The sequence below is a fragment of the Ursus arctos genome, unplaced genomic scaffold (genome assembly GCF_023065955.2).
Source record: "Ursus arctos isolate Adak ecotype North America unplaced genomic scaffold, UrsArc2.0 scaffold_20, whole genome shotgun sequence".
Taxonomy (NCBI): domain Eukaryota; kingdom Metazoa; phylum Chordata; class Mammalia; order Carnivora; family Ursidae; genus Ursus; species Ursus arctos.
In genome coordinates this window covers 14773640-14797126 of record NW_026622875.1, presented here as the reverse complement: position 1 = coordinate 14797126, position 23487 = coordinate 14773640, and the positions used below count along the sequence as shown (strand labels likewise).

The 23487-nt window shown below is 42.7% G+C and overlaps 1 protein-coding gene across 3 annotated transcripts in view; it reads right to left on the bottom strand.

Moving 5' to 3' along the window:
* Window positions 1–23487, bottom strand: part of WWTR1 (WW domain containing transcription regulator 1) — a 174007-nt gene that overhangs the window by 9546 nt on the left and 140974 nt on the right. For all 3 annotated transcript variants that reach the window (XM_044383476.3, XM_026497264.4, XM_026497265.4), the window contains one exon: window positions 14586–14788. In XM_044383476.3, coding sequence (XP_044239411.1) covers window positions 14586–14788 — 203 coding nt within the window. The remainder of the gene's footprint in view (window positions 1–14585; window positions 14789–23487) is intronic.

Here is a 23487-nt window from a genome sequence, read left to right as displayed (position 1 = left end):
CATTGTCACAAGGATCGGAGCAAAGTAGATTTCACATGAAAAGTTGTCACCAAACACAAAGCACTTCATGTGTGTTCCCAATAAGTCAAAATCATCAGGAAATCATTACTGTTCCTTCTCTGGAGAAAGTCTTCCAGGCATAGTCACTTTCTCACATTCACAAAGTTAATGAGAAGCTCAGCTAATATCTACCTTAGGACACTTAGGTAGTGACTGTCCCACCCACCTAAGTGTTTAAATACCTAAGTCAAGACACTTTCTCAAAGACAAAGCTATTTTTATCCCAGGTGCTCAGAGCAAATCTAAATTAATCAAAGCAGTTGAACTCCTTTGGCCTAGCAAGAACATTCTGGTCTTTGCCACTAACAGGCCCATAAAGCTGCGGAATTACAAAGTCAGGCTCTCCATCAAATCATAGCTGGCAGTTCTATGTCAACACCAGGAGAACAGAACAACCAGTGAAAAAGTCTGTTAGTCCATCGGTTTTTCTATTTGACTAGTCATTCTGTTGACCTGATTAAAATGGCTGAAGGGTGGGGAGCCATGCAGAGCCAATCCAAATCCCACTAACACCACACTGATAGCATATGGATTTCATTAGCAAAAAATCAGAACGCTAGAATTATTTTGTTTTGATTGGCATGACTCTGCCAAAGAGAGTCAACCCAAAAGGTTATGAATTTGACTGCAATTACTTTCTCTAGGTAAAACCTCCAGGGAGTCTCTCCCATTTTGACAAACATGAGCAGACATCAAATTCCTTTCAAATTTGCTGCTCTTTCCAGAGAAGAATACTTTTATATGCTTACACTTGCATCCAAAACCCAAGTTAGGCCCTTCCTATATTTATGCCTATCAGTTTCCCACTTTTCAGCCTGAAGTCATTGGTCTTCCCATGCCTCAAACCCCAAAACCATGGCTACAATGGCAAACAGAATATTCAGGCCATTTAAATTACGGTATCTCTGTTAGATCTCTTCCAGCCCTAACATGCTATGATTTTAGAGAGTAACTGCTGTCTAGACAAGTCTAGTGAAGTCATCGGCAATAAAAACTTTCGGTTACTAGAGTTCATTGTACTGTTATGAGGAGTTATGGTAGCATGACTCTTACAAAACGTGAGACATCTGATTGATAAGAAACTGCATTGTTAATTTATACTGGAATAAACATCCTGCCTAGGAAGGGCTTCTGGCTCGCTTCTCTTCATCCAGGTTGCAAATAACCAGAATATTTAACTAACAAATTTTCTTTAGTTATCCATAAAAAGCAAAAAACAACAACAAAAAAGGGGTATATTTTTTTAGAGGTGATTTTAGTCCATCATTTTAATCTTCAAAGTAACTTCTGAATAAATCTAGAAAAATTAAATTATTTCCCGACAGATGTTTTTACATGGCAGGCCAGTGTGCATTAGAAACCTTGTTCTTTTTTTTTTTTTTTTAAAGATTTTATTTATTTATTTGACAGAGAGACAACCAGCGAGAGAGGGACACAAGCAGGGGGAGTGGGAGAGGAAGAAGCAGGCTCCCAGCGGAGGAGCCCGATGTGGGGCTCGATCCCGGAACGCCAGGATCACGCCCTGAGCCAAAGGCAGACGCTTAACGACTGCGCTACCCAGGCGCCCCTAGAAACCTTATTCTGCAACCAAAGCTCTCCTGAAGGCCTCATACAGAAGAACAGGACTGAACCGCTGTGAGAAGCCTAGAGTCCACCAAGCACACCCACACACACAAACCAGTCTGAAAACATCTAGACAATGATATCATTTCTAGTTCTTTATGAGCTGTAACTGCAGAGATGCTTTGGGCAACAACCTTCATTACATAAAGAATCAACTTTAACTAGCACAATCCATTTTATAACCATTCTGAATAAATGTGGGGTTTACCCCTAAACAGATGCTCTTTTTTTCGTTTCCTTTATTTTTTTAATTTTTTTAAATTCAATTAACATATAGAGCATTATTAGTTTAAGAGATAGAGTTCAATGATTCATCAGTTGCATATAACACCCAGTGCTCCTTACATCACATGCGTTCCTTAATGCTCATCACCCAGTTACCCCATCCCCCAACCCCCCTCCCCTCCAGCAACCCTCAGTTTGTTTCCTATGATGAAGAGTCTTTCATGGTTTGTCTCCCTCTCTGATTTCGTCTTGTCTTATTCTTCCCTTCCTTCCCCTATGCTCCTCTAAACAGATGCTCTTTTAAACATACAAGTTGAAGAGATTACTGCATTTCCTTATATCTGACAAAATTTTCACACCGTAAGTCTTAAGAATACTAGCTGAATTTCTCATATCCAGGTAGTCTGAATTTAAATATAGTAAGAATTATTTCTGGAACTTCACTGTATAAAAAATATATATATATATATATACACACACACACACACACATAATATATATTTTTTGTCATCTATAATAACATATAAGATGAAAGTAAAATGTTTAAAATTATAAGTAAAAGTATCAGAAACTAGCTATAAAATATATAGTTCTAAACTTTACTCTTCATTTAAATTACTCCTGGCATATTTCAAATAGATACAATACGTATTTTTGAGAGAAAGCTTGTCTATGGTTAAATATATAAATAAAATTCAAAAGACTAGAATAACCAAAGCTGAAAGAATCTATACCATATTGGGGAAAATGTTTCACTGTGCCATCTGCCAATTCACATCTGTTCCCACTATTTTGAATTAAAGATAATTGAAGTTCCATTCCTCAGCATGGTTATTTTCCCAACTATTTTGATGGCTTGACCCCATGTCATCAAAGGCGCAATGCTATGTTCTGTCTGTAGGGGGCTCACATTATCACTTTCCACCTTTTAATGACTAACAAATGAGACAGAATACAGAAAGGGTGTTGAATGTACCTGAAGAATAACGTTGAAATATAAATCAGACTAGTGTGAGTTAGAAAGTTATCACAGAGGTCAACACTCTTTCCAAGATTATTTCTTGGGCTACAAGTCATTCCACACAGCCGCCAACATGATCATGTTGGCCCCCTGGCTTCGCCCATCTGGATGGTGGCCCACAAAGCCCTATATGACACCCCTGTCCATTTCCTCTCCTTCTGACATGTTCCCCTCACTCATCCCCTTCCCGCTGCTCCTCCCATTGCCAGCATCTGCACAAGTGTTCCCTCTGCTTGGAACATACACCTCAGATCTTCCCAAAGTTCATACCTCACTTCATGTCTGCCTCCTACAAATGCTATCCCTTCAGAGACTGCATTAACTTTTGTTCATAGCAACTTAAGTACTTTTCTCTGTCTATCCCATTAGAATGTTAGAAAACTCCACGAAGGAAGAAATCTTATTTGTCATGTTCACAACTATATTCTCGCTGCCTGTAATAGTCTAGGCACACAGCAGGTACTCAATAAATATTTGCTCAATGAATAAATGACAACTATTACTGGAATTCAAATGGGAATATTTTAAGTGGTGATTAGTAATAAAAGAAAAAATACACTAAGACCATCCAATTCTCATCTTCAACCACAAATATAATTCAAATAACAGCCTATGTATACATCTCAACTGGCCAGGCACAAACTCCATCCTTGTGTGATGATCACACTGCTCTCCTCCCTGCTCCTAAGACACAAGATAAGCAGGACGACACAGTGGTCAGAATCAGGAATTTTGGGACCAGATGCTTGTATGTGAACCATGGCTCTACCATCTCCTAGCCAGTTAAACTCTCTGTTCCTCATTTATTTTTTTTCTACGATTTTTTATTTATTTGAGTGATGCAGAGAGAGCACAAGCAGCAGGGAAGGGCAGAGGGAGAGGGAGAAGCAGACTCCCCGCTGAGCAGGGAGCTCAACATGGGACTTGATCCCAGGACCCTGGGATCATGACCCGAGCTGAAGGCAGACCCTTAGCCGACTGAGCCACCCAGGTGCCCCACCTGTTCTCATTTATAAAGTGGGGATAATGTACAGCATCTACCCACAAAATCATTTAATAAATGTTAATTAATATTATCATCTCCTGTTCTGTATTCCAATCCCAGAAAACAAAACCAAACAATCTTAGAAGTCACATTATCGTGTGGAACTGGTCCACACTGAGTGGTTTGACATTTCTTCCCGGTCAACTTTCACCTTGGAAGGATTAAATCCAAGTGTGAAATTCATCACGATGAGTCAGAAAAGCTAAGAAAACAAATTTTCTTTCTTTTCTTCTTTCTTTTTTAATAAGGACAGGTCTGTAAGCTTTTTTTTGTATAACATAAAATTAGTTTTTAACATACATGGAGCACAGTGAGAAGTTTCATTTCACTTAATTATATTTTATAATGTAATCGTTCCATATTTAGAAGTACCTTTTTTTTTAATGAAAATACTTTCCTATTTCTGCTCATGAATTGAAGGAGAAAAAGAGCAGTACAAAACCCAAAGTTTGGAAATAAAAGGACTAACATCACTGACACATCTGAATCCAAACAAGGGAGGATTTTTTTCAAAAATAACAACTAAATTTAGGTATGAAATTAAATCCCAGACTCAGGATGATTCTGGCTACCGCATGACATCTGCTGCCCTACACGCCTGACTTTGGTTTGACCAAGAAGCAGCAGTCAAGACTGACGAAGGTAAAACAGCTAAACCACAAACAGAAGCCAGTGGCACTGGACTAAGCACACGGATGTGGAAACAGAGGCTCAGTCAGCCACGGCTGGTCTAGGACTAGACTCAGGCCTCCAACAAGGAGAGCGGGTGTGGCAGCTGCTCTAACCGTTGCGGGGGCCCCAGCTCCCCCCAGTCTAGGCAGCACAAATGCTAAACTGGAGGCCCATCTGAGTCCCTGGGTCTGACTCTCATCTCCCACTTCCACTCTAGTCCAGTAGCTCTAGTCACAGGCACCTTCCCAGGGTCCCCCCACCCTGTCCTCCCCAACAAGCCTTCAGTTTCCTAGACTCCTCCTACTTTGGGTCCCTCTTCATCTAGCTGTATCTCACCCACCCTTAGAAGTTCTGTTGTACCAACTTTTCCAGAATGCCTTCCCTGACCACCAAAACCACAGGAAGCCACCAGCTTCCCCCTGTCCTGGCTCTGGACTCCTAAATAAGGTGTCCCGCTGGGGTAGGATACCCCACGTCTCACAATTCACTCCTCATCTGACCCCAAAGCAGCTCTTCCTATCAACTTCAATCTCTCTCTTAACGCTATCTCCACCCACACCAGTGCAAAAATCCAAGTCCACTGACTCCCTCAGCCCCCATAACAACTCATTCATTTGTACCTGTATTTATTTTTCAATACTACAGAAATTACCAGGTGCCGGGTTCTGTTCTCGGCAGCAAGGATATAGCAATGAACACAGACAGTGCCCTACCTGACGGAGGATTCTAGAGAGACAGATGTGGACAAGGACCAAGCCTTGTGGGTCCTATCTCCGTTATATCTCCATGCTCCAAACCTCTGTTCCATTTCGGGTAGCAGATCAGCACTGCTTCTCTAGCTATTCCAACAGACTTGCCTACCTCTAGCCAGCCTCCACAGGCAAGGCTGCATCGGCCTCTGTTCTACACTTTGCAAAGAGTGACCAGAGGAGAAAAAGCAGGCTGCAAGAGACCAGGGGATCGTATCTCATGAAGAAGCAGGGAACTGTTTAACCAGAAGGGAGACCTGAAGGGTATACCTTGGTTCTCAAACTATTCAAGAACTATCACATGAAAGAAGGAAGATAGATTCCTTCTGCCGAGGATTTGAGACAGATCTGATGAAGTGCTTTCTAGTTAGTAGTCCTGTTGAGTGGTGCAACTGGCTCTCTCAATTCTCTGGGCTACTGGCCACTGGAGATCTCAAACAGCTGTGGAAGGTTAAATGCTATTAGACATGTTCAAAGCTTGGCACAGGAGAAAAAGCATCCCTGGAGTCAGTAAGGTTGGAGTTCAAATCCCAGCTCCGTTACTGCCTAACTATAACATCTTCCTTGGTAGTTTATTCATCTAAAAAAAAAAAAAGGACAGCTTATAAAACTCACCTTGCTGAGCTGTTATTAGATTTAAAAACATATTTACAAAGAACCTGGTCCAAAGAGGCAGTCAACAGAATGAGTTACTGACAGTGTTGTATGTTTCAGGAGGAAGAGATGTCAGCTAAAGCTCGCATATCACTTACTATGTGGGAAGCACTGTCCTAAACACTTCTAGCATTTCATCCTCACGACAACCCAACCGTCTCCATTTTACAGAAGAGGAAACTGAAGCACAGACAAGTTAAGCAAACTTTCTTCCCAAGATCTGGCTCCAGAGTCTGTTCTCCTAGCCGTCACACTGACAGTGTGGCAGAGAAAGGAAAACCAAGGGCTGAGATCAGAAGACCTCAAATTTTCGGTTCTTTCACCTACTGGCTGTGGGACTTGGGCAAGTTATCTCATTTCTCTGAGCCTATTTTCCCAGCTGCCAAATGAAAATACCAACCCTCTTCCTTCAGGCCGTATGGAGGAGGACTGGGTGGCACAGCCAGTTTTGGGTCCTGAACACAGTTTCCCTTGCCCAACTGGGAAAAAAATTGAATTAGACATATTCTATGGTTCTTTTCCATGTATATGGGTGGAGTTAGTGTCCTGGGAATTCACAACACATTAAGCACAGTTGTAAGCTCAGATTTTAAAGACCGGTTTCAGAAAGATCTGGAAAGCTGCCCCCAGGAACTCCACCCCTCCCGTCCCCTGCCACAACGGTATTTTTTTCTCTATCCAAGCTGAGGGTGGAAAGACTGTTGCAAAATAAGGGCTTGAGAATCTCTTTCAGAGTCTGTGGTTGTCCATCTAGGTCTCTGAAACAAATAATTATATGTGGGTTAAAAAAAAAAACACAAAACCAAACCCCTTTCCTAGCAGCTGGGGAAGGGGGTGGGGTGTAATACAGCGAGAGGGATGTGAAAGACAAATGCTGATTTGTAAGTTGAACATGTCCCTGGAAGCAAACCTCAAACCTCCTTTCCTTCCAGCTCCCCACTGGCCTGCAGCTTGCCTGTGGAATAAATCAACAGAGGAGGTGAGAAAGCAAACAGCAGTTGAAAGCATCCTGCAGCCCTGTCTGTCCTTGGCTGAGGGAGTGCCTACAGCCAGCCAGCTCCTGCCCTCACTGGAATGGACTTCAAAGAGAAGCGAGATGACAATAACCCTTCTGAGGGGGCTCTCCGTGATGGGAGCGTGTGGGGCCAGGGGTTCCACAAAACTGGGGGATTGGATTGTTTTAATTATAAAGGGTGGGGTGAGTAGAAACAAATGAAAAAAGAATCAAATAAAGACAATATTTTGAAATCCTAACATTAAAATAGTTATTCTGGTGCAGAAAAGTTGCTGTCTCTGCCAAAACCCTCGGGGACTTCAGAGGCAGAATGCTGAATTATTTACCTTCTTTATAGAAAAAAAAAATTCCCAATGTAAGTTTCTTTTTAACTCTGTGCCAAGAGATTCTAGAAATTCACTGTCACATTTCCTGGAGCCTCCCTTTTTCAAATACCTCATCACACATGCTCAGCCGCCAGACCGTTGGTATGAAAGAACAGTCGAAACTCTTAACACTTTGGGGAAGACATTTGTTGAGTCCATAATGATTATCCATGGCCTGTTTGTCGCTCCTTCAATTCAGGATGTATACCAAATTCTTGTGTTATTCTATAATCTCCGTTACCCCTTAGAATCACATTAAGGAAAACGTCACAATTCGGATATTCCCTCTTCACTTAAAAAAATAGCTGAATGGATTTTGAAATGGTCTTTTCTTCACACCTTGGTGATCTTATGACGATCAGAAACACGAGGCTGCTTTTCTTTTGTGCAAACGTGGTGACCCCCTATTTGAAAAATGTCTTCAATTTACAACATTTTAAAAAAGGGTCCTCGTACAAAGACTCGAATTGATATTACCCTTCAACGACATGGGAGCACCAGGGCATTTTGAGAAAATGGACTCTTTCTGGGACTTGCCGGAAGCTAGAACTGAAGCTCTCTGGAGAGTACGGACCACATTTGCTCCCTGGTGTGCATTTAGTACCTGGAGCATTTGCTGAACAATCAATGAATGACTTAAGTAGCCAGGCTGCCACAGATGCAGTTACACAGTGGTTGGACGACATGACCTCTGATGTCCTAGTCAGCCCTGAAACCTAATTCTATGAGAAATGCTTTTCTAGAAGTTAAATTATAGTTGTCTCAAGGAAAGACTCTTTATGAAATAGCCACCATTTATGCTTCATGGTGTGCTATAACACGACACTTTTTCACCTCTCTAAATAGCTATTCTTTACATGACAAAAACCAGACTCCAGATTCTTCTCCCAGAGCAGTGCTGCTCACAGCCGGGCGTGTCCCTCCCGGGCCCCTGTCAGGAATGGCTGCTCGAGGCCGGCCAGCTGGCCAGCCGGGCCCGTAGTGGCTGTCAGGCCTAACAGAAATCTGTGAGACCTGCCAGAAGAATTCCAAGGCCTCCGGCCCAAACGCTCTGTCTTCGTCCCCGTTGCCCTGGCAACTGGAGGCCAGGCTTAGTCAGCAGTTTTGTTTGACAAGCTGCATTCTCCTGTCCACGGAGCCCCAATTAAGAGAAGGACCAGGGTAAAAGCAGGGCTAAATCTGTCCAAGAATAAAAATGGTTTCTCAACAAGACAGGCCCTAAGAAGGGGCAAGGGGGAGCTAAGGCTTCTCCACTTAAGAATCTTCCAGGCCCTGAGGGCTGACAGGAAGTCCTTGAGGTTAAAATCTTCAAGGCAGAAGGCCCCCCAGCTTCCTAATTAAATGAATAATACACATGAAAAGAACTACCCTGCTCAGATAAAGCCGTGATTCTGTTTTCCTGTCAAGGAATTGTTCTTTTAGACGAGTAAATAGTGACTGAGAAGCCTGTTTCTCAATTTCTTACCAGTTACCAAAATTTTCCATTTCATTGGGTAAAGTTGCAAACATGCCCTTTATGATACTGAGCAAATACTGTGTTGATTTTTAAGCTGCAACAGTAGAATATTCTACAGTCATTGTGGGCATGTGTGGTTCATGGTATTTTAAAAATTATGCCCAGCCCTGCTGTAAAGGGGATCCCAGGCAGCTTACAATAGAGACATCCAAAGTCACGGCACAACTTCCATGGGTTGGAATACATACATGACATCCCAGTGTATTAAGAAGAAGAGATAATAAAACAGAGGAGTATGATAAGCTACTGATTTTGTTTTAAAAACAGAGCACAGGGGCGCCTGGGTGGCACAGCGGTTAAGCGCCTGCCTTCAGCTCAGGGCGTGATCCCGGCGTTATGGGATCGAGCCCCACATCAGGCTCCTCCGCTAGGAGCCTGCTTCTTCCTCTCCCACTCCCCCTGCTTGTGTTCCCTCTCTCGCTGGCGGTCTCTATCTCTGTCAAATAAATAAATAAAATCTTTTAAAAATATATAAATAAATAAAAAAATAAAAACAAAGCACAGGGGCGCCTGGGTGGCTCAGTCATTAAGCATCTGTCTTCGGCTCAGGTCATGATCCCAGGGTCCTGGGATTGAGCCCTGCTTCGGGCTCCCTGCTTGGCGGGAAGCCTGCTTCTCCCTCTCCCACTCCCCCTGCTTGTGTTCCCTCTCTCGCTGCCTCTCTCTGACCCCCAATCCTGGCACCCACTTACCTATTCTCCATTCCTATAGTTTTGCCTTTTTTTCAGAATGTCATATAGGTGGAATCATAAAGACCTGGCTTCTTTCACTTAGCAAATGCTTCTTTTGTATCAATTAGAAAAAAAACAAACAACCAAAAAAACTAAAAAAACCAAAACCAAAAACCCTACTCAATTATATTTTTATAAATTAAAAACTTTATTTTCTGGGCGCCTGGGTGGCTTAGTCAGTTAAGCGTCTGCCTTCGACTCAGGTGATCTCAGGATCCTGGGATCTAGCACGAGTTGGGCTCCCTGCTCAGCGGGGAGCCTGCTTCTCCCTCTTCTTCTGCCCACTCCCCCTGCTTGTGCTCTCTCTCCCTCTCTCTCTCTCTGTGTCAAATAAATAAATAAAAACTTTTTAAAAAATAAAACAAAACAATGCCACTCTTGAAAAAACAAACCACCTTTTTTTTCTAATTAAAAAGAAAAAAATGTCACAAACTGGATTCAAATTTCTTTTTAAAAACTACAAAGATACCAGGAGGCACACCTTCAACTGAGATTGTTGTCTTCTCTCAAGTTGCCATGTCCCTTATGAACCGGAAGCTGCCTCTCCAGGTTTGGGAAATTTCACAAAGATAAAACTCTCGTTATCATGGACAACCGAGAATGTCTTTCACAAAAATTCACTCTCCACAATGTCTGCGATGGATGCCTACGAAAGCAGGGAACATCCACTTTCCTAATAGGACGGCGTATTGCCGACCTGGCCGGAAGTCCCCTGAGCTTGCAGCACCTGCCACGTCCCGAGATAACTCGTCAGGCATCGGACACGAGACGTTCAACTCGGATACCACAGCCAATGCTACGCTGTACGGACCATTTTTAATGGACCTCTCCTACTTCAGAAGACTCCTAACCGAGGGAGATAACAAAAACCTCACGGGCCCTTCCCTCCTAATGCTGTGCCGGTTCGACAACTCGGCCCGAGGGGCCACTGACCAGAAATAAAGAAGTACCTTCTGCTCCCTTCACAGAACTCTATGGGTCTCGTCCCCGCTCTAGGAATGAAAGCCGAAGACAGGAGGAGGAAAGAGTTTGAATGTACCCTTCTGGACACGCGTCTGGATTAGTTGTCATCACTCTGATTTCATCATTTTGCTTGTCTGGTAAGATACGAGCTATCCGAAGGCGGCCAAGTCCCATTTATCTTTTTGTTTGTTATTTTTCACCACATAAACGTTGGTGGGATGAAGGAATGAGGAGATAAAGAAAAGAATGAAAAAAGTAGTTTTCCATCCTGAAATAATGAAGGTTCACCTCAGATCTGTAATCAAGCTTTCCTTACACCCAGTTGTTGATGATTTCAGTGACCACGAGTTAACACGTGAGCCCCTGGCATCAGGCGGTGTATGTCAGCTTATGCAATACTGGGGAGTTTCTTTCTCCACAACGCACCATCGTCAGACTACACGCCGGGAGGGATGATGGCATGGAAGAAGGAAGAGGAAGACGAAGGGATGAAACCAAATATTTACATGGTATTTAATTTACAAGGAGCTTTCACATTTATTATATATTTAAGGATGATAACAATTTTCAGAATGATGATGCTTTCCCAAGAAATAGGGAATAAATTCATCTACTCATTAAATTTTACCAACCTCCCTTCTCACTACAGAGACAGAAGTAGAATGGGGCCTCTCTCCTGGATTCTCTCTTGATGGAACTGCAGGTGGGTCAAAGCAACCTGCAAGGCAGGGACCCTGAGAAGACAGCCTGCACAGCCAGGGGCCCCTGTGAGCCAGAGGACAGCCATGTTCCTTCCAGACTGCCCAGTGAGCTAAAGAGATTCAGGCACTTGTTGACCACAGTGGGCATGGGAGTGGGACAGGATGAAGAAATGGAAGTCTATAGATAATCTTCAGACCTCATCATGGGGCGCCAGGATGGCTCAGTCAGTTGAGCATCTGACTCTCAATTTTGGCTCAGGTCATGATCTCAGGGTTGTGGGATAGAGCCCCCTTTGGGCTCTGTGCTCAGCAGGGAGTCTGTGTCTCTCCCTCTCTCCCTCTCCCGAGCTCATGCACACACAAGTGCTCTCTCTCTCAAAATAAATAAATAAGTCTTATTAAAAAAACTTTTTAGGATTTTATTTATTTATTTGAGCAGGGGGAGGGGGAGAGGGAGAGGAAGAAGCAGACTCCCCACTGAGCAGGGAGCCCAATGCGGGGCTCAATCCCACGACCCTGGGGTCATGACCTGAGCTGAAGGCAGACACCAAACCAACTGAGCCACCCAGGTGTCCTTAAATGCATCTTAAAAAAAAAAAAACTTCAGACCTCATCAGGACCACCATTTCCTCTACCCTTACTCCTGCTTTCTACCAGATTCTAAAAGCCAGCTAAACAGGTTAGCCAAATATCACCTTTACTGATACTCCATTTCCCTGTCCCTGGCTTAACTACAAATAGTGAGGCAGAAAATCACCAAAAAAAGGGGGGGGGAGTAAAAAAACCAAGATGATAGACATAATCCACACCTGAACAACCAGGCATCTTGGCAAATGCCCCAGAAAACTATCAGAGAACCCTCCAACACTATTTACCATATGGCCTTAAATAGTATCTTGACACTGAGAGCAGGCTGCTTCTGAATGGGGAAACCTTCCATGATTAAGAAGTCCCTTTAGACCTTTTTTCCTGTATTCTATAACAAAAATAAAAAGACATCAGAACCATCCATTCCGTCCCCTTCTCCTCCTCCTAACTACACACACACACACACACACAGAGTCAAAGCTGAACTATGTATGGGAGCCTCTGAGCGCAAATCTGGATTTTCCCCCACTGTCCTATACAATAGGATTGCACAATACGATGCAGGAAAATGCTCCAAGTTCCACAGCCTCTAGGGATCAGCATTTAATGAACTTGGTTGGCATTTCTGTAATATGAACCGTCAATACTACACTCTGGTTCAAAGGCACCTATGGCTGGAATAAAGGAAACGATTTGGGGCACTTTTCCCCACCCCTTTGCAGAAATACTTTCTGTGGTAAAGAAGGAGGTGGAGCAAGAGAAAGAAACACAGAGAGTGGCAGACACTGAGAAACAAATCATTCTTTTCAGAACAGTCCACAGCTTTGTACAAGGAAAAAAAAAACCACATTAAAGCTCATTTAAATATAAAACTAAGAGAAAAATTATAAATGCTACTACAATACTGTTTAATTTACTCTATATTATGAAACAGAAAAAATATTCCAAATGGAATTGTTATCCTAAGACAAAAAATAATAATATAATTATTTCCTGTTAAGAAACATGATACTGAGTATCTAAAAACAGTATAAACAACTGTTACCCTGAAATAACCATGAGCGTTCAAACATAAATCCTCAGGGAAAATGGCACAACTGTAGTTATATTATAAAGCTGTATTCCTCAAATTCAGAGGATAGTTCCACTGAAAAACAAAGCAGAATTTATATTCATTTCCGTCGTTGTCAAAGGCTACGTCTAAGGAATTATTTTAATTCACCATGTTTTTAAAACCTCACACAGTATAGACTTTATATCCTAGAATTTATCTGATGAGAAATACATGATTCATTTATAGAAATCAATGTATATTTCTGAAAGTATCAGATCTAACTAAAAGAAAAAAGTGGCATTTTCTGCAACCCCCCCAGGCTCTTGCAAGAAAGCTCTCTGGAACAGTTAAAACGAATTTCCTTGAACTAGCGAAAGGAAGCTACTCCTGTATCTTGCTTCATGTGAGTCATAAAGCAAAGTCTCAAGAATTAGAACAATAAACTGAAGCTTTCCTCCCTAAAATGTAGCCAGCAAAACTGATGAGACCTAAACACATGGGCTCCATTAATTTAGCAACACAGAAGAAATAATTCTGTTCTTGCACAGACCAAGCCACTGAGGGAGGCAGTAAACCGTGGGCTCCTTCAGGGATTGTTTTATTCGTTTTTTGAAGTGCCAACCCTGACCCACAGAGGACACACAGCAACATTCCGTCCACTGACTGACGGAATGACTGATGGACTGAATGAATGTAGTATGGCACAAAGGTGCCTGATCAACACCCACTCTATCAGAGCCCATATGCAAACATTTTCCTTTCTCATTCTCCTTCAATTTTCCCTCTTTTTCACGCTCCATGGTGGACCAAAGATGGCTGCAAATTCTTTGTCATTTTGTCCATGGGACTTCCCTTCTGTTATCTGCTTTAATCTAGGGCAAATCTGTGATTTCTCTGACTAAGAGCATATGGAAGAAGTGACTCTGTGACAGTTTCCAGAACCAGATCCTAACACACTGGCAGCTTCTACTTCTTGTTTCTTGGAACATTCTCTCTGGGAGACCCAAGCTGCTAGGCAATATGTCCCACTAGTGAGACTGCTGTGCCAGCTAGAGATGCCAAATATAGATGCTCCAGGTTTCAGTCCCAACCCAGCCCAGTCTTCCAGCAATCCTTATCATGATGCCACATACTTAAGTAAAGCCATCTTGGACCCTCCAGACCAACCCACCCACCAGCTGAATACTACTAAAGTGGCCTTCATCAACACCATGGAAGCCAGCTGAGCTCCGCCCAAATTCCTGACCCACAAAATTGTATGATATAATAAAATAGCTACTGTTTTAAGCCACTATGTTTTGGGATAATGTTATACAGCAATAGGTAACTGGAACGGAGTCTTCCTCTCCTTCTAAAGATTAGCAATAGAACCCAAGGCAGCCATGCTAACACAGCTAGTCCACGTACTCATAAATTTGTCTCTGAAGACAATGCAGGTAGACAGTGGGAGAAAAACCTGGATTCTACTCATACGGTTTGGAGTAGGCTTTGGGCCTTTAATGCTTCTAGAGAAAGATTTACCCTGATGGCCAGCAGCTATCTACCCCCTGGCCTTGGCACCAAAGATCACGGAGCCTCCAGCAGGCACCACAGAAGGCCATACCTGCCTCATGAGCTCCTCTTGGCGCATTCTGATCCTCTCTCTCTCCATCTGGATCCTCTGAAGCCGGAGCTTCTGCTGCTGCTGCTGTTGAGTGGTCAGAGCATTGGGCATGCTCATGAGCCCTGCTGGTGGGTTCTGAGTAGGGTGGTTCTGCTGGCTCAGGGTAGTGGGTGCCATTTGCTGCTGGTGCTGGTGATTCATCACTATAGGAGGGCAGAACACACAGGAGATTAATAAACAGGTCCTACAACACCTTATCAAAAAAAGACCATCAGAATGCCCTGTGCTTTGTCGTATAGATTCCTGAGATTCCTTCCGAAGTACTTTCCTGTTAATCATTACTGTTTCAGTAACTATTACCTTAATTCAATTCATGGAGGCTCAGATACTGGCCCCACTCCTGACTCATCTAGTCTTGGCATTTTGTGCCTTGTTAAAAGTTACGTCACACCTTGCCTGTGTCTAGAGCACACTGTGAGCCTTTAAGAACATAGTGGTCAAAAGTGAATTCCACGAAAGGTTACCACAACATATGACGTAATTTCAGCAGGACCTCTGGGTGTGTGTGCACTTTCTAGACAATCTGCATGTTCATGTCAGAGCTAAGGAGGGCACGAGATTCTAGATACACAGTGGTGCACAATAACATCTAAGACGATGACTGACTGACAAGCAAGACGTAAAACACAGTACCTAGACCAGGGACCTACACAGAAGCAGGACCCCACTAATGCTTTGTTTTAAAAGGGTACCCCGAAGGAGCATGAGCTAAGCTCAGAAACAAAAACCGGACTGAGGAAAAGATGTTTTGGTTTTTGCAAAGGGAAAAATTAGTGTGAAAGAAATTACATAAAAATGGTAATCACGGGGGCGCCTGGGTGGCCCAGTCGGTTAAACGTCTGCCTTCAAGCTCAGGTCATGATCCCAGGATCCTGGGATCAAGCCCCACAAGGGGGGGGGGGTCCCCTGCTCAGCAGGGGGTCTGCTTCTCTCTCTGCCCCTCCCCCCTGCCCATGTGCGCACACACACTCACTCTCACGTGCAGTCAGTTAAGCATCTGACTCTAGGTTTTAGCTCAGGTTTCAATCTCAGGGTGCTGAGACTGAGTCCTGCATAGGACTTCACGCTCAGCATAGTCTGCTTAACACTCTCCCTCCCTCTCCCTCTGCCCCTCCCTCCTGTGCACTCTTTCTCTCTCTCTCTCAAGTAAATGCATCTTTTAAAAAATGATAATCATGTTTGTGATTGGATAAAGGCATTCTAGAAGTGCTCTAAACTTTTCAAGGATTTTCTATTTATCCTCACTGACCAACATCTTAAATTTTAACATGTAGTGCTTCACTTAAGGGGAGAATTTTTAAAATCCCTTAATAAATTCTATAATTGGCACTCACACACACACACACACACACACACACACACACACATTTTTTTAAAGTGCTAGTTTTTCTTAAAAGACTTTACCAGTCAAATCTGCTTATCTTCTGCCTAGGCAATATCCTATAATGAAGAAAACCACACTTTTATATTTGCTCTTATATCAGGGCCCAAAACAATATATAGTTTTATATGCTCCATTTCTGAGGAAAAACTCTCAATTTTTGCTATATTTGGTATCACTATCTTTAAAAAAGAAAATCACTGGCATATTTTATTTAAAGTCCAAAAGTTAAATATTTTACATCTTTCATTTGGAAGACATGGACATCATGTGGAAACATGTTTTATAACTAAATTTTCTTAAATGAATTTTAAAGTAGCCTAATCGACTATATATATGTGCACACCTCACACACACACACACACACACACACACACACAAGCACTCAAAAGAGAGCACCAACACAGAGGATTTTCTGTAGACAAATTTTTCTGTAGACAAATTGGTTTCCTTAAGGAACGATTAATTCCATGGCAGGAACTTCCTCCGGATGGGGGTAGAGGTACCATAAAAACATTCCTTTTTAAAAATTTTATTTATAACTCCCTCAAATCTTTACTGCATTTCCTGTGTGCCAGGCACTGGGCTTGTCGTTGGATAAATAGCTCCTTCGTTGGATAAACAGCTCCTGCCCTCACAGGAATTAACAGGCTGTTGGAAGGAATGTATGAAGAAATGAGGTGAATTTGTATGTGGAGCTGTGGAATGCCAGAATGTCAGGCTTTGTCGGGATTCCTAGAAATGGTCTAGTCCATCCCTTTATTTTACGGGGGAGAGAATGAAACTGAAGAGAGGTAAACTCTGGTTAGGGGCAGGTAGAACCGAAGCCAGAGTGGAGGCCTCCAGACACCACCGGCTCTTTCGACTGTCCTTAGCCACCCTCGGTCACGCCTTCCACTGAAGAACAGTGACAGCTGCTGAAACTGAGAGCAACCCTCCGCATACAGTTTGCCTTCAATAGCAAGAAAATCACCCTTACCCAGCAGGTCATCAAAACAGGGCCTCGGGCCCAGAGCGGCTCCCCTTACAAACAGGAAGGGTTCAAGGCAGGTCTGGAGAGATTGACAACTGTCCACTCAGTAACGAGCTCATGAACGGGAGGTGAGAATACTTTGGAGTGTTCTGCCTAAGAGTGCAGTCTTTCCTTTCTGAACCAAGCCCACCACAAGGAACTCGTGCCTTCTGGCACCATTCCTGGCGCAAAGGGAAGCTCAGTAAAAGATGAGACGAAGCAATGAAACCGGTTGGCAATTTCTTATGCTCTCAGTTTGAGAACAGGAAAAAAAGCACAGTCCTAATTGATGCAAAATTACTGAAATGAGTGTTTCATTTCTCAAATGATATTCTAGAAATGGTCAGAGCAGTTTACAGTCTTCATGGGGAGGGCTGGGTAGGAGGTCAGGGATTGTGCACACACTGTATCACCGGGGGAAAAAAGTGCTCTTAAACACAGATTAAAGTCAGACAAAGTCCAGATATCCAGAAGGGCTTAATTCGTAAGACCTCTTCCAGGCCAGAAGGAAGCCCAGAAGGAAGAGTAGTGATTATTTCCAAGGACAGTCATTTCTGAACTTCTGAAAAAGGATGCTCCTATTCTTTTCTGACATAACTGCCATAGACCAAAAAAGATGCCTAACTGTGTCTCTAAGAGAAATCTGTAAATTGAAATATTTCCAATATCAGAAATCCCCAGATTAGGAAAAAGCAGCTTAAAAAGAAGTTAGGTTGTTGGCAGCGTAGAGATTATTTAAAACTGACTCGGTTTTGGTAATTTAATGATGTGACAAATACATTGGAGCAAGACTATCTTCGGGGACTTGGGAAGCCTGCCCTTTCAGTGTACCAAACCTCCACCGGGTTTACTTGCAACGGACGCCACACAACCACCAAATAAATACTCCTAGGCAGATCTTGCTAGCGTCTGTCTCCTTATCTGGGAGAGTTGCAGACACAGGGAGGAGCGCTTCTAGAACCACACCCTGGTTAGTCTTTAAACACCAGCCCTCAGAGACAGGCATAGGGAGGGACGAGGGAGATGTTGCTTTCCTCCACTTAATTTCGATTTGACCATGGAGACTGCACATCTCCAGTTATTAACTCTAGAGACTAGAAAAGAATGGAACTTAGACAATAGTTTTGTTTTCAAAGTAAAGCACACACCCCCACAGAACTTTGTTATGAGAAGATTCACCACAGTATTGCGTATAATAGCAAAAGACTCAAAATTTGGTCCACCGATGAGAGGTCATGATCCATCTCTTCAGAAATTCTCTATAACTACGCCCGAGAATGAGGGAGCTCTGTAGGTACTTAAATAGAACAATCTTTAGGAAACACTGTTCAGAGAGGAAAAAAACCCAAGGGATAGAATTCTATGCATGAACATGCTTATTGCTTTAGTTAGAAAGGGAGGGCATATTACACATAAAGAGCAAATCTCTCTAGGAGGATACACAAGAGACTGGTAACAGTGGGTGCCTCTGGAGAGGAAAGCTGGTGTCAGGGATGGGAGGAGATCTTCCTTTTCTTCTTCTGTACCATTTGAAGTTTTCCTGAGTGCATTTATTACTTGTATAAAAACATAAAAATACAGAAATAAAAAACATAAAAACGTGGTCATGTATACATCAAACTCAATATTTTCTTGATGGGAGTGCAAGGAGATAACCCCAAAAATAATCTGATAAGCAACAAATATGGCTTAGGAATGTAACCAAGATCTTGAAAGCTGAGCCTGCCTGGTACGACTCCTCCTTGTAGAAATGACAAAAATCAATACCCGAAGGGAAAGTGAATTTGGTCACAGTCATAAAATGGCAGGGGCCTAGAAGCCAGGTGTCCTGGGTCCACTGAGATGCCCATGATTCAACCTGCCCCTCTGCTCCCTCTAGTCATTTGATTTCCAACTATTACTGAACCTTCTCTCAGCTTGTGGCTCATGAACGTTACTGACGGCTGAGGTTCTTTAAAACCACTGCTTTTGCTAGCTACTCGGAGAAAATGGGGGCAGAGAAGGCCCAAGACAGATAAACAGAGAGGAGTTCCTCAGGAGAGCATGGGAAGGCAAAACACGTAAATCTGCAATGAATATAACACTTCTTGGGATAATATTCCAGAACATTTTAGGGACAGAACAACAGTTCAGCTAGAAAGAAAGAAAGAAAGAAAGAAAGAAAGAAAGAAAGAAAGAAAGAAAGAAAGAGAGAGAGAGAGAGAGAGAGAGAAAGAAAGAAAGAAAGAAAGAAAGAAAGAAAGAAAGAAAGAAAGAAAAGAAAAGAAAAAAGAAAAGAAAGAAAAAGAAAAAAGAGGCAATATATCCCAAATGCCGTTTCTGAGGCCAAACAGTTGAGGGCAGGTTGCCATTAAATGCCTCAGAAAGGCTAAAGACCTCATCAGCTCTAGACTTTTGCCAGTCCCCACAGAAAGGAATAACCCAAACAGAAGATTTCTCCATTGAAGCAGGAATGCATCAAAAGTAAAGCAGAGACATCTTTTTTTTTTCCCTTCCAAGAGAGTTAGAATTTAAATTTAAATCCACATTTAACTTTTTCATTGTCTTCATCTCCTTTTCGTTTTTTTTTTTTTTCCTTCAGTAATTGGCTTTCTCTTCTGTTTCTGGAAATCAACAAAACCATGCTCTGCAGCTATGTGGCCAGAAACATTTCACTGCTATTATTCAGTATAAAAGAAAACACAGTCAAAGAAACTCCACAGAATCTGAGATCCCACCACCCTCTCGATTCCATGACTGTGTCCTTGGTGCAATAAACGGTCAGCATGGGAACGGGGTGTGGCAGGGGGCGACTGTCCACGTTGGCTATAACCCTTTGGTTAATGCTGCCCCAGACCGTGTCCTCTGATGCACCCTCTGGGCTGTTCCAGCAAACACACTTGGTCACTTCTACAAAGACCCAACAGTAGGCTCAAGACAGGAAGGTCCCTGAACTCAGTTCTAAGCCTACATTTGCTACCTAAGAAACAACCATGTTAAAAAAAAAAAAAAAGAAAAAAGGTAAAGACCTCACTCCTGAACTTTTTGCCGTCTGCAGCACAAGGGAATGGGGAGCAACAGCTCCTGAAGTGCTTTGGCAGGTTCTCCAAGCCAGGAGCTGCCGACGATGAGGGAGGCCAGTGAATCACAGGCTGCCCAGTGCGCCTCCTGGAATGTTTGACAAATGTCTTTTTGGCCTCAGAGAGGTTCAGTGACTTACTATTCTTGTGTCCTGGGCTTGCTTCCCTCATTTTTAAAACAGACTCGGTTACACACACACAGACACACAAAGACATACAGAAACACACAAACGCACATGCGTGCACACACACACACACACACACACACATACACACACACTGCCAAGTGAAGAATACAAAACCTTAAGAGGTCAGGTTCAACTATGAAACCCATCACAGGCCTGGATGGAGCTGGCTCTGAGCAGATTATGGAAAGAACCACCAGTGTGCTGATGGCTAGAAGCCACACCAAAGCCCTAGAAAGACACAGAAATTACTTTATTCCCTTCAAATCCTTCTCTCCAATTCACATGTGAGTCTAGGAGGGAAAAGAGGAATGCCTGTGGCTGGTATGCATTTCTCATCTCATTCTCAGCCTCCTTTCTGCTCTGACAAACTTCTCAGCCAAGAGACCACTATCCCTGGCACTTTAAGTTGAACTTTTTTTTTTTTTTTTTAAGATTTTATTTATTTATTTGACAGAGAGAGAGCAGCAGAAGGAAGAGGGAGAATCAGGCTCCCCGATGTGCAGGGAGCCCAATGCGGACCTCAATCTCAGGACCCCAGGATCATGACCTGAGCCCAAGGCAGACACAAAACCGACTGAGCCACCCAGGCGCCCTAAGTCGAACCTTTAAAAATACATGGTTTTGTCAACATGTCAGAGGCACGATTCCCTTTAAGTGAGCAAGGTCTCTCTAAGCACTCCACGACTTTTTCCACCCCCAGAACCCACTCCCCAACTGTGCTTCTTGTTCCATCAATAATGGAGAAAGTGTCATGAGTTCCTGACTATGGTTCATTAGTTACATAAAAATAAAATATCCATGAGTTCACACTCATATAAACAAATGGCTGAATACATAAATAAATGGAGGGAGAAGAGACAAATCTCTGGAATGGAAGAATTCCAAATAATTTAATGTAGATACACCATTCTCAAGGAGGGGGAGCAAAACTTCCACTCCTTAACAGTGGACTGTGTATAGTGACCTCCTCCCAAAGAGCACAGTATTCAACGGGTGGGGGAAAGAGTCACTTTACAGGGGAGAACTCCTGTGTATCAGCCAGATGATCAAGGTCAACCTCCACAATAAGAAGTCATAGTGATAGCATGACCCTTGATAAGATGTGACAAAAAGAGCACTCACTTCCTCCCAAAGCCCATCATCCCACATCTAATCAGAGAAAAACATCAGACAAATTCCAACAGGGGGGAATCCTCAAAATTCCTAAGTAGTACTCCTCAAAACTATCAAGGTCATCAAAACAAGGAAAGTCTAAGAAACTGTCATGGCCAAGAACAACTTAAGGAGACATGACAAGTAAAGGTAATGTGGTATTCTTACGGGACCCTGGAACAGAAAAAGATACCATGTAAAAACGAAGGAAATCCCTCTAATCAATTTTGGTTCACCAATTATAACAAATGTAGCATATACTGTAAAATGTTAATAACATGAGAAATTGAATGAGAGTGTATATGGGAACTCCATCTTCTCAATTTTTCTGTAAATCTGAAACTGTTCTTAAAAAACCCAAAAAACCTGTATGTATGTGTAGTAACCATGTCTTCAATAAATACCAGGAACTGTGCAAGACACTATCTCACCAATATTCACTATTAATTCATTTTTATAGGGTACATAAAAATGGACAAATTTTATAGGGTATATAAAAAATGGATAAATATTCCAAAAAAACATGTTCTAAAAGTGTGTTCCATGGGAGCAAATAGATATTAGGCTAGAATAAAAATATAATAATGGCCACTTCCAGAGGTGTCCCATGGTCAAATAAGATTGGGAAATGTTAGGCTACTCAAAGTTAAAAGAATTCATTTTATTGCAGGCTTCCTCAGAGCTTTTAAGGCTCTAACAGACAGTGAGACTTTCCAAGAAGGAGATAGAAAATGCAGGACTTCTCAAACTTGGAAGACTAGCGTTCTCCTGAGCAGGAACACTGGGAAATGTTGGTCTACTGCAAATTAGCAGATGTCTTGGCGGTACTGAATTTGAACTGAATCGAAGACGAATTAATATTTATTAAGCCCTTACTATGTGCTAAGCCCTTTAAAGTTAACTCAGCAGATGTGTAGGACACAGAGCCAGAGAAAGGAACATAGCAGCCTGGTGAATATCAAACACGCTGGTTTTTTTACTTGCCTAGAGTTACCTGCTGCAGTTCAAGATACAAAGTAATGTGAAAACAAAGAAAAACAAAACAGGGAAAGCAAGGGTTGGTTATAAAAGACTGCCAGTATATCTGCTTAAGTTTTCCATAAGCAAATGCTGACTTAACAGGAGATTCAAAGATGGTTTAACTTGTATGTCAGTTTTCACAGCTGGTGAGTAAAACCTTTGCTACATTAACTTTACTTCCATATATTCAAAATAACCTATCTTTTTAGGGTTTGTTTTTTTTTTTTTTCATTTGCTTCTGTGATAAAATAACATGAAATATTCCAAAGAATCCTTCCAACAGCATCCCTGGAGAGTGAGGAGAGCTTGAAAGAGGCTGCTGGCTTACTGCTTTGAATACCTGGTTGCAGTTTCTTCAAAACAGGTCAATATGCAACATTCAAATACACTAACACACTTGATTTGAGATCTAGGAAACTTCCTCAATTTGATGTCGGGGCTAGTAAGTTTCTACCTAGATTGCATGAGAAACACCCTCCAGAAACCTAAGTACCCTACAGGAGGGGAGCACAAGGGCTCCTGAATCATGACTCTCAGAACTGAAAGCTTGACCATCACTTCATTTTCGGTCCCCACTCTAAATGCTCAAACAATGTCCTGGTCTGACAGAGACTGAGGGCTTTCCTGGAACACGGGATATGAGGGCTAATGCCGGGACGCAACAGTCCCGGACCGAAGGGCGGCTGGTCACCCTAGGCCTGTCACCACTCATGACAGTAGGAAACTCTGCCCCCAAAGTTTCCTGTGTCCATCCTAACGTGTCCCCTTACACAGAGAACCAATGCCAGTATGAAGGAGCTATTTGGGCATTTAGAACCACAGTCAGGCAGTCCGGACGTGCTCTCAGTGTGTCCTCCAGGGATTACAATAGCTGACCGTCCTTTTGTACGCACATTACCTAATAATCAGAGGGGAAACACTCCTCCTCCACTTACTCTGTCACTTTTTAGGGAGATCGAGCACTATTTATGACACTGCATTGCATCACCATACGCAGGCACTCGACAGAGTCTGGGCGTCGGGACGTCTT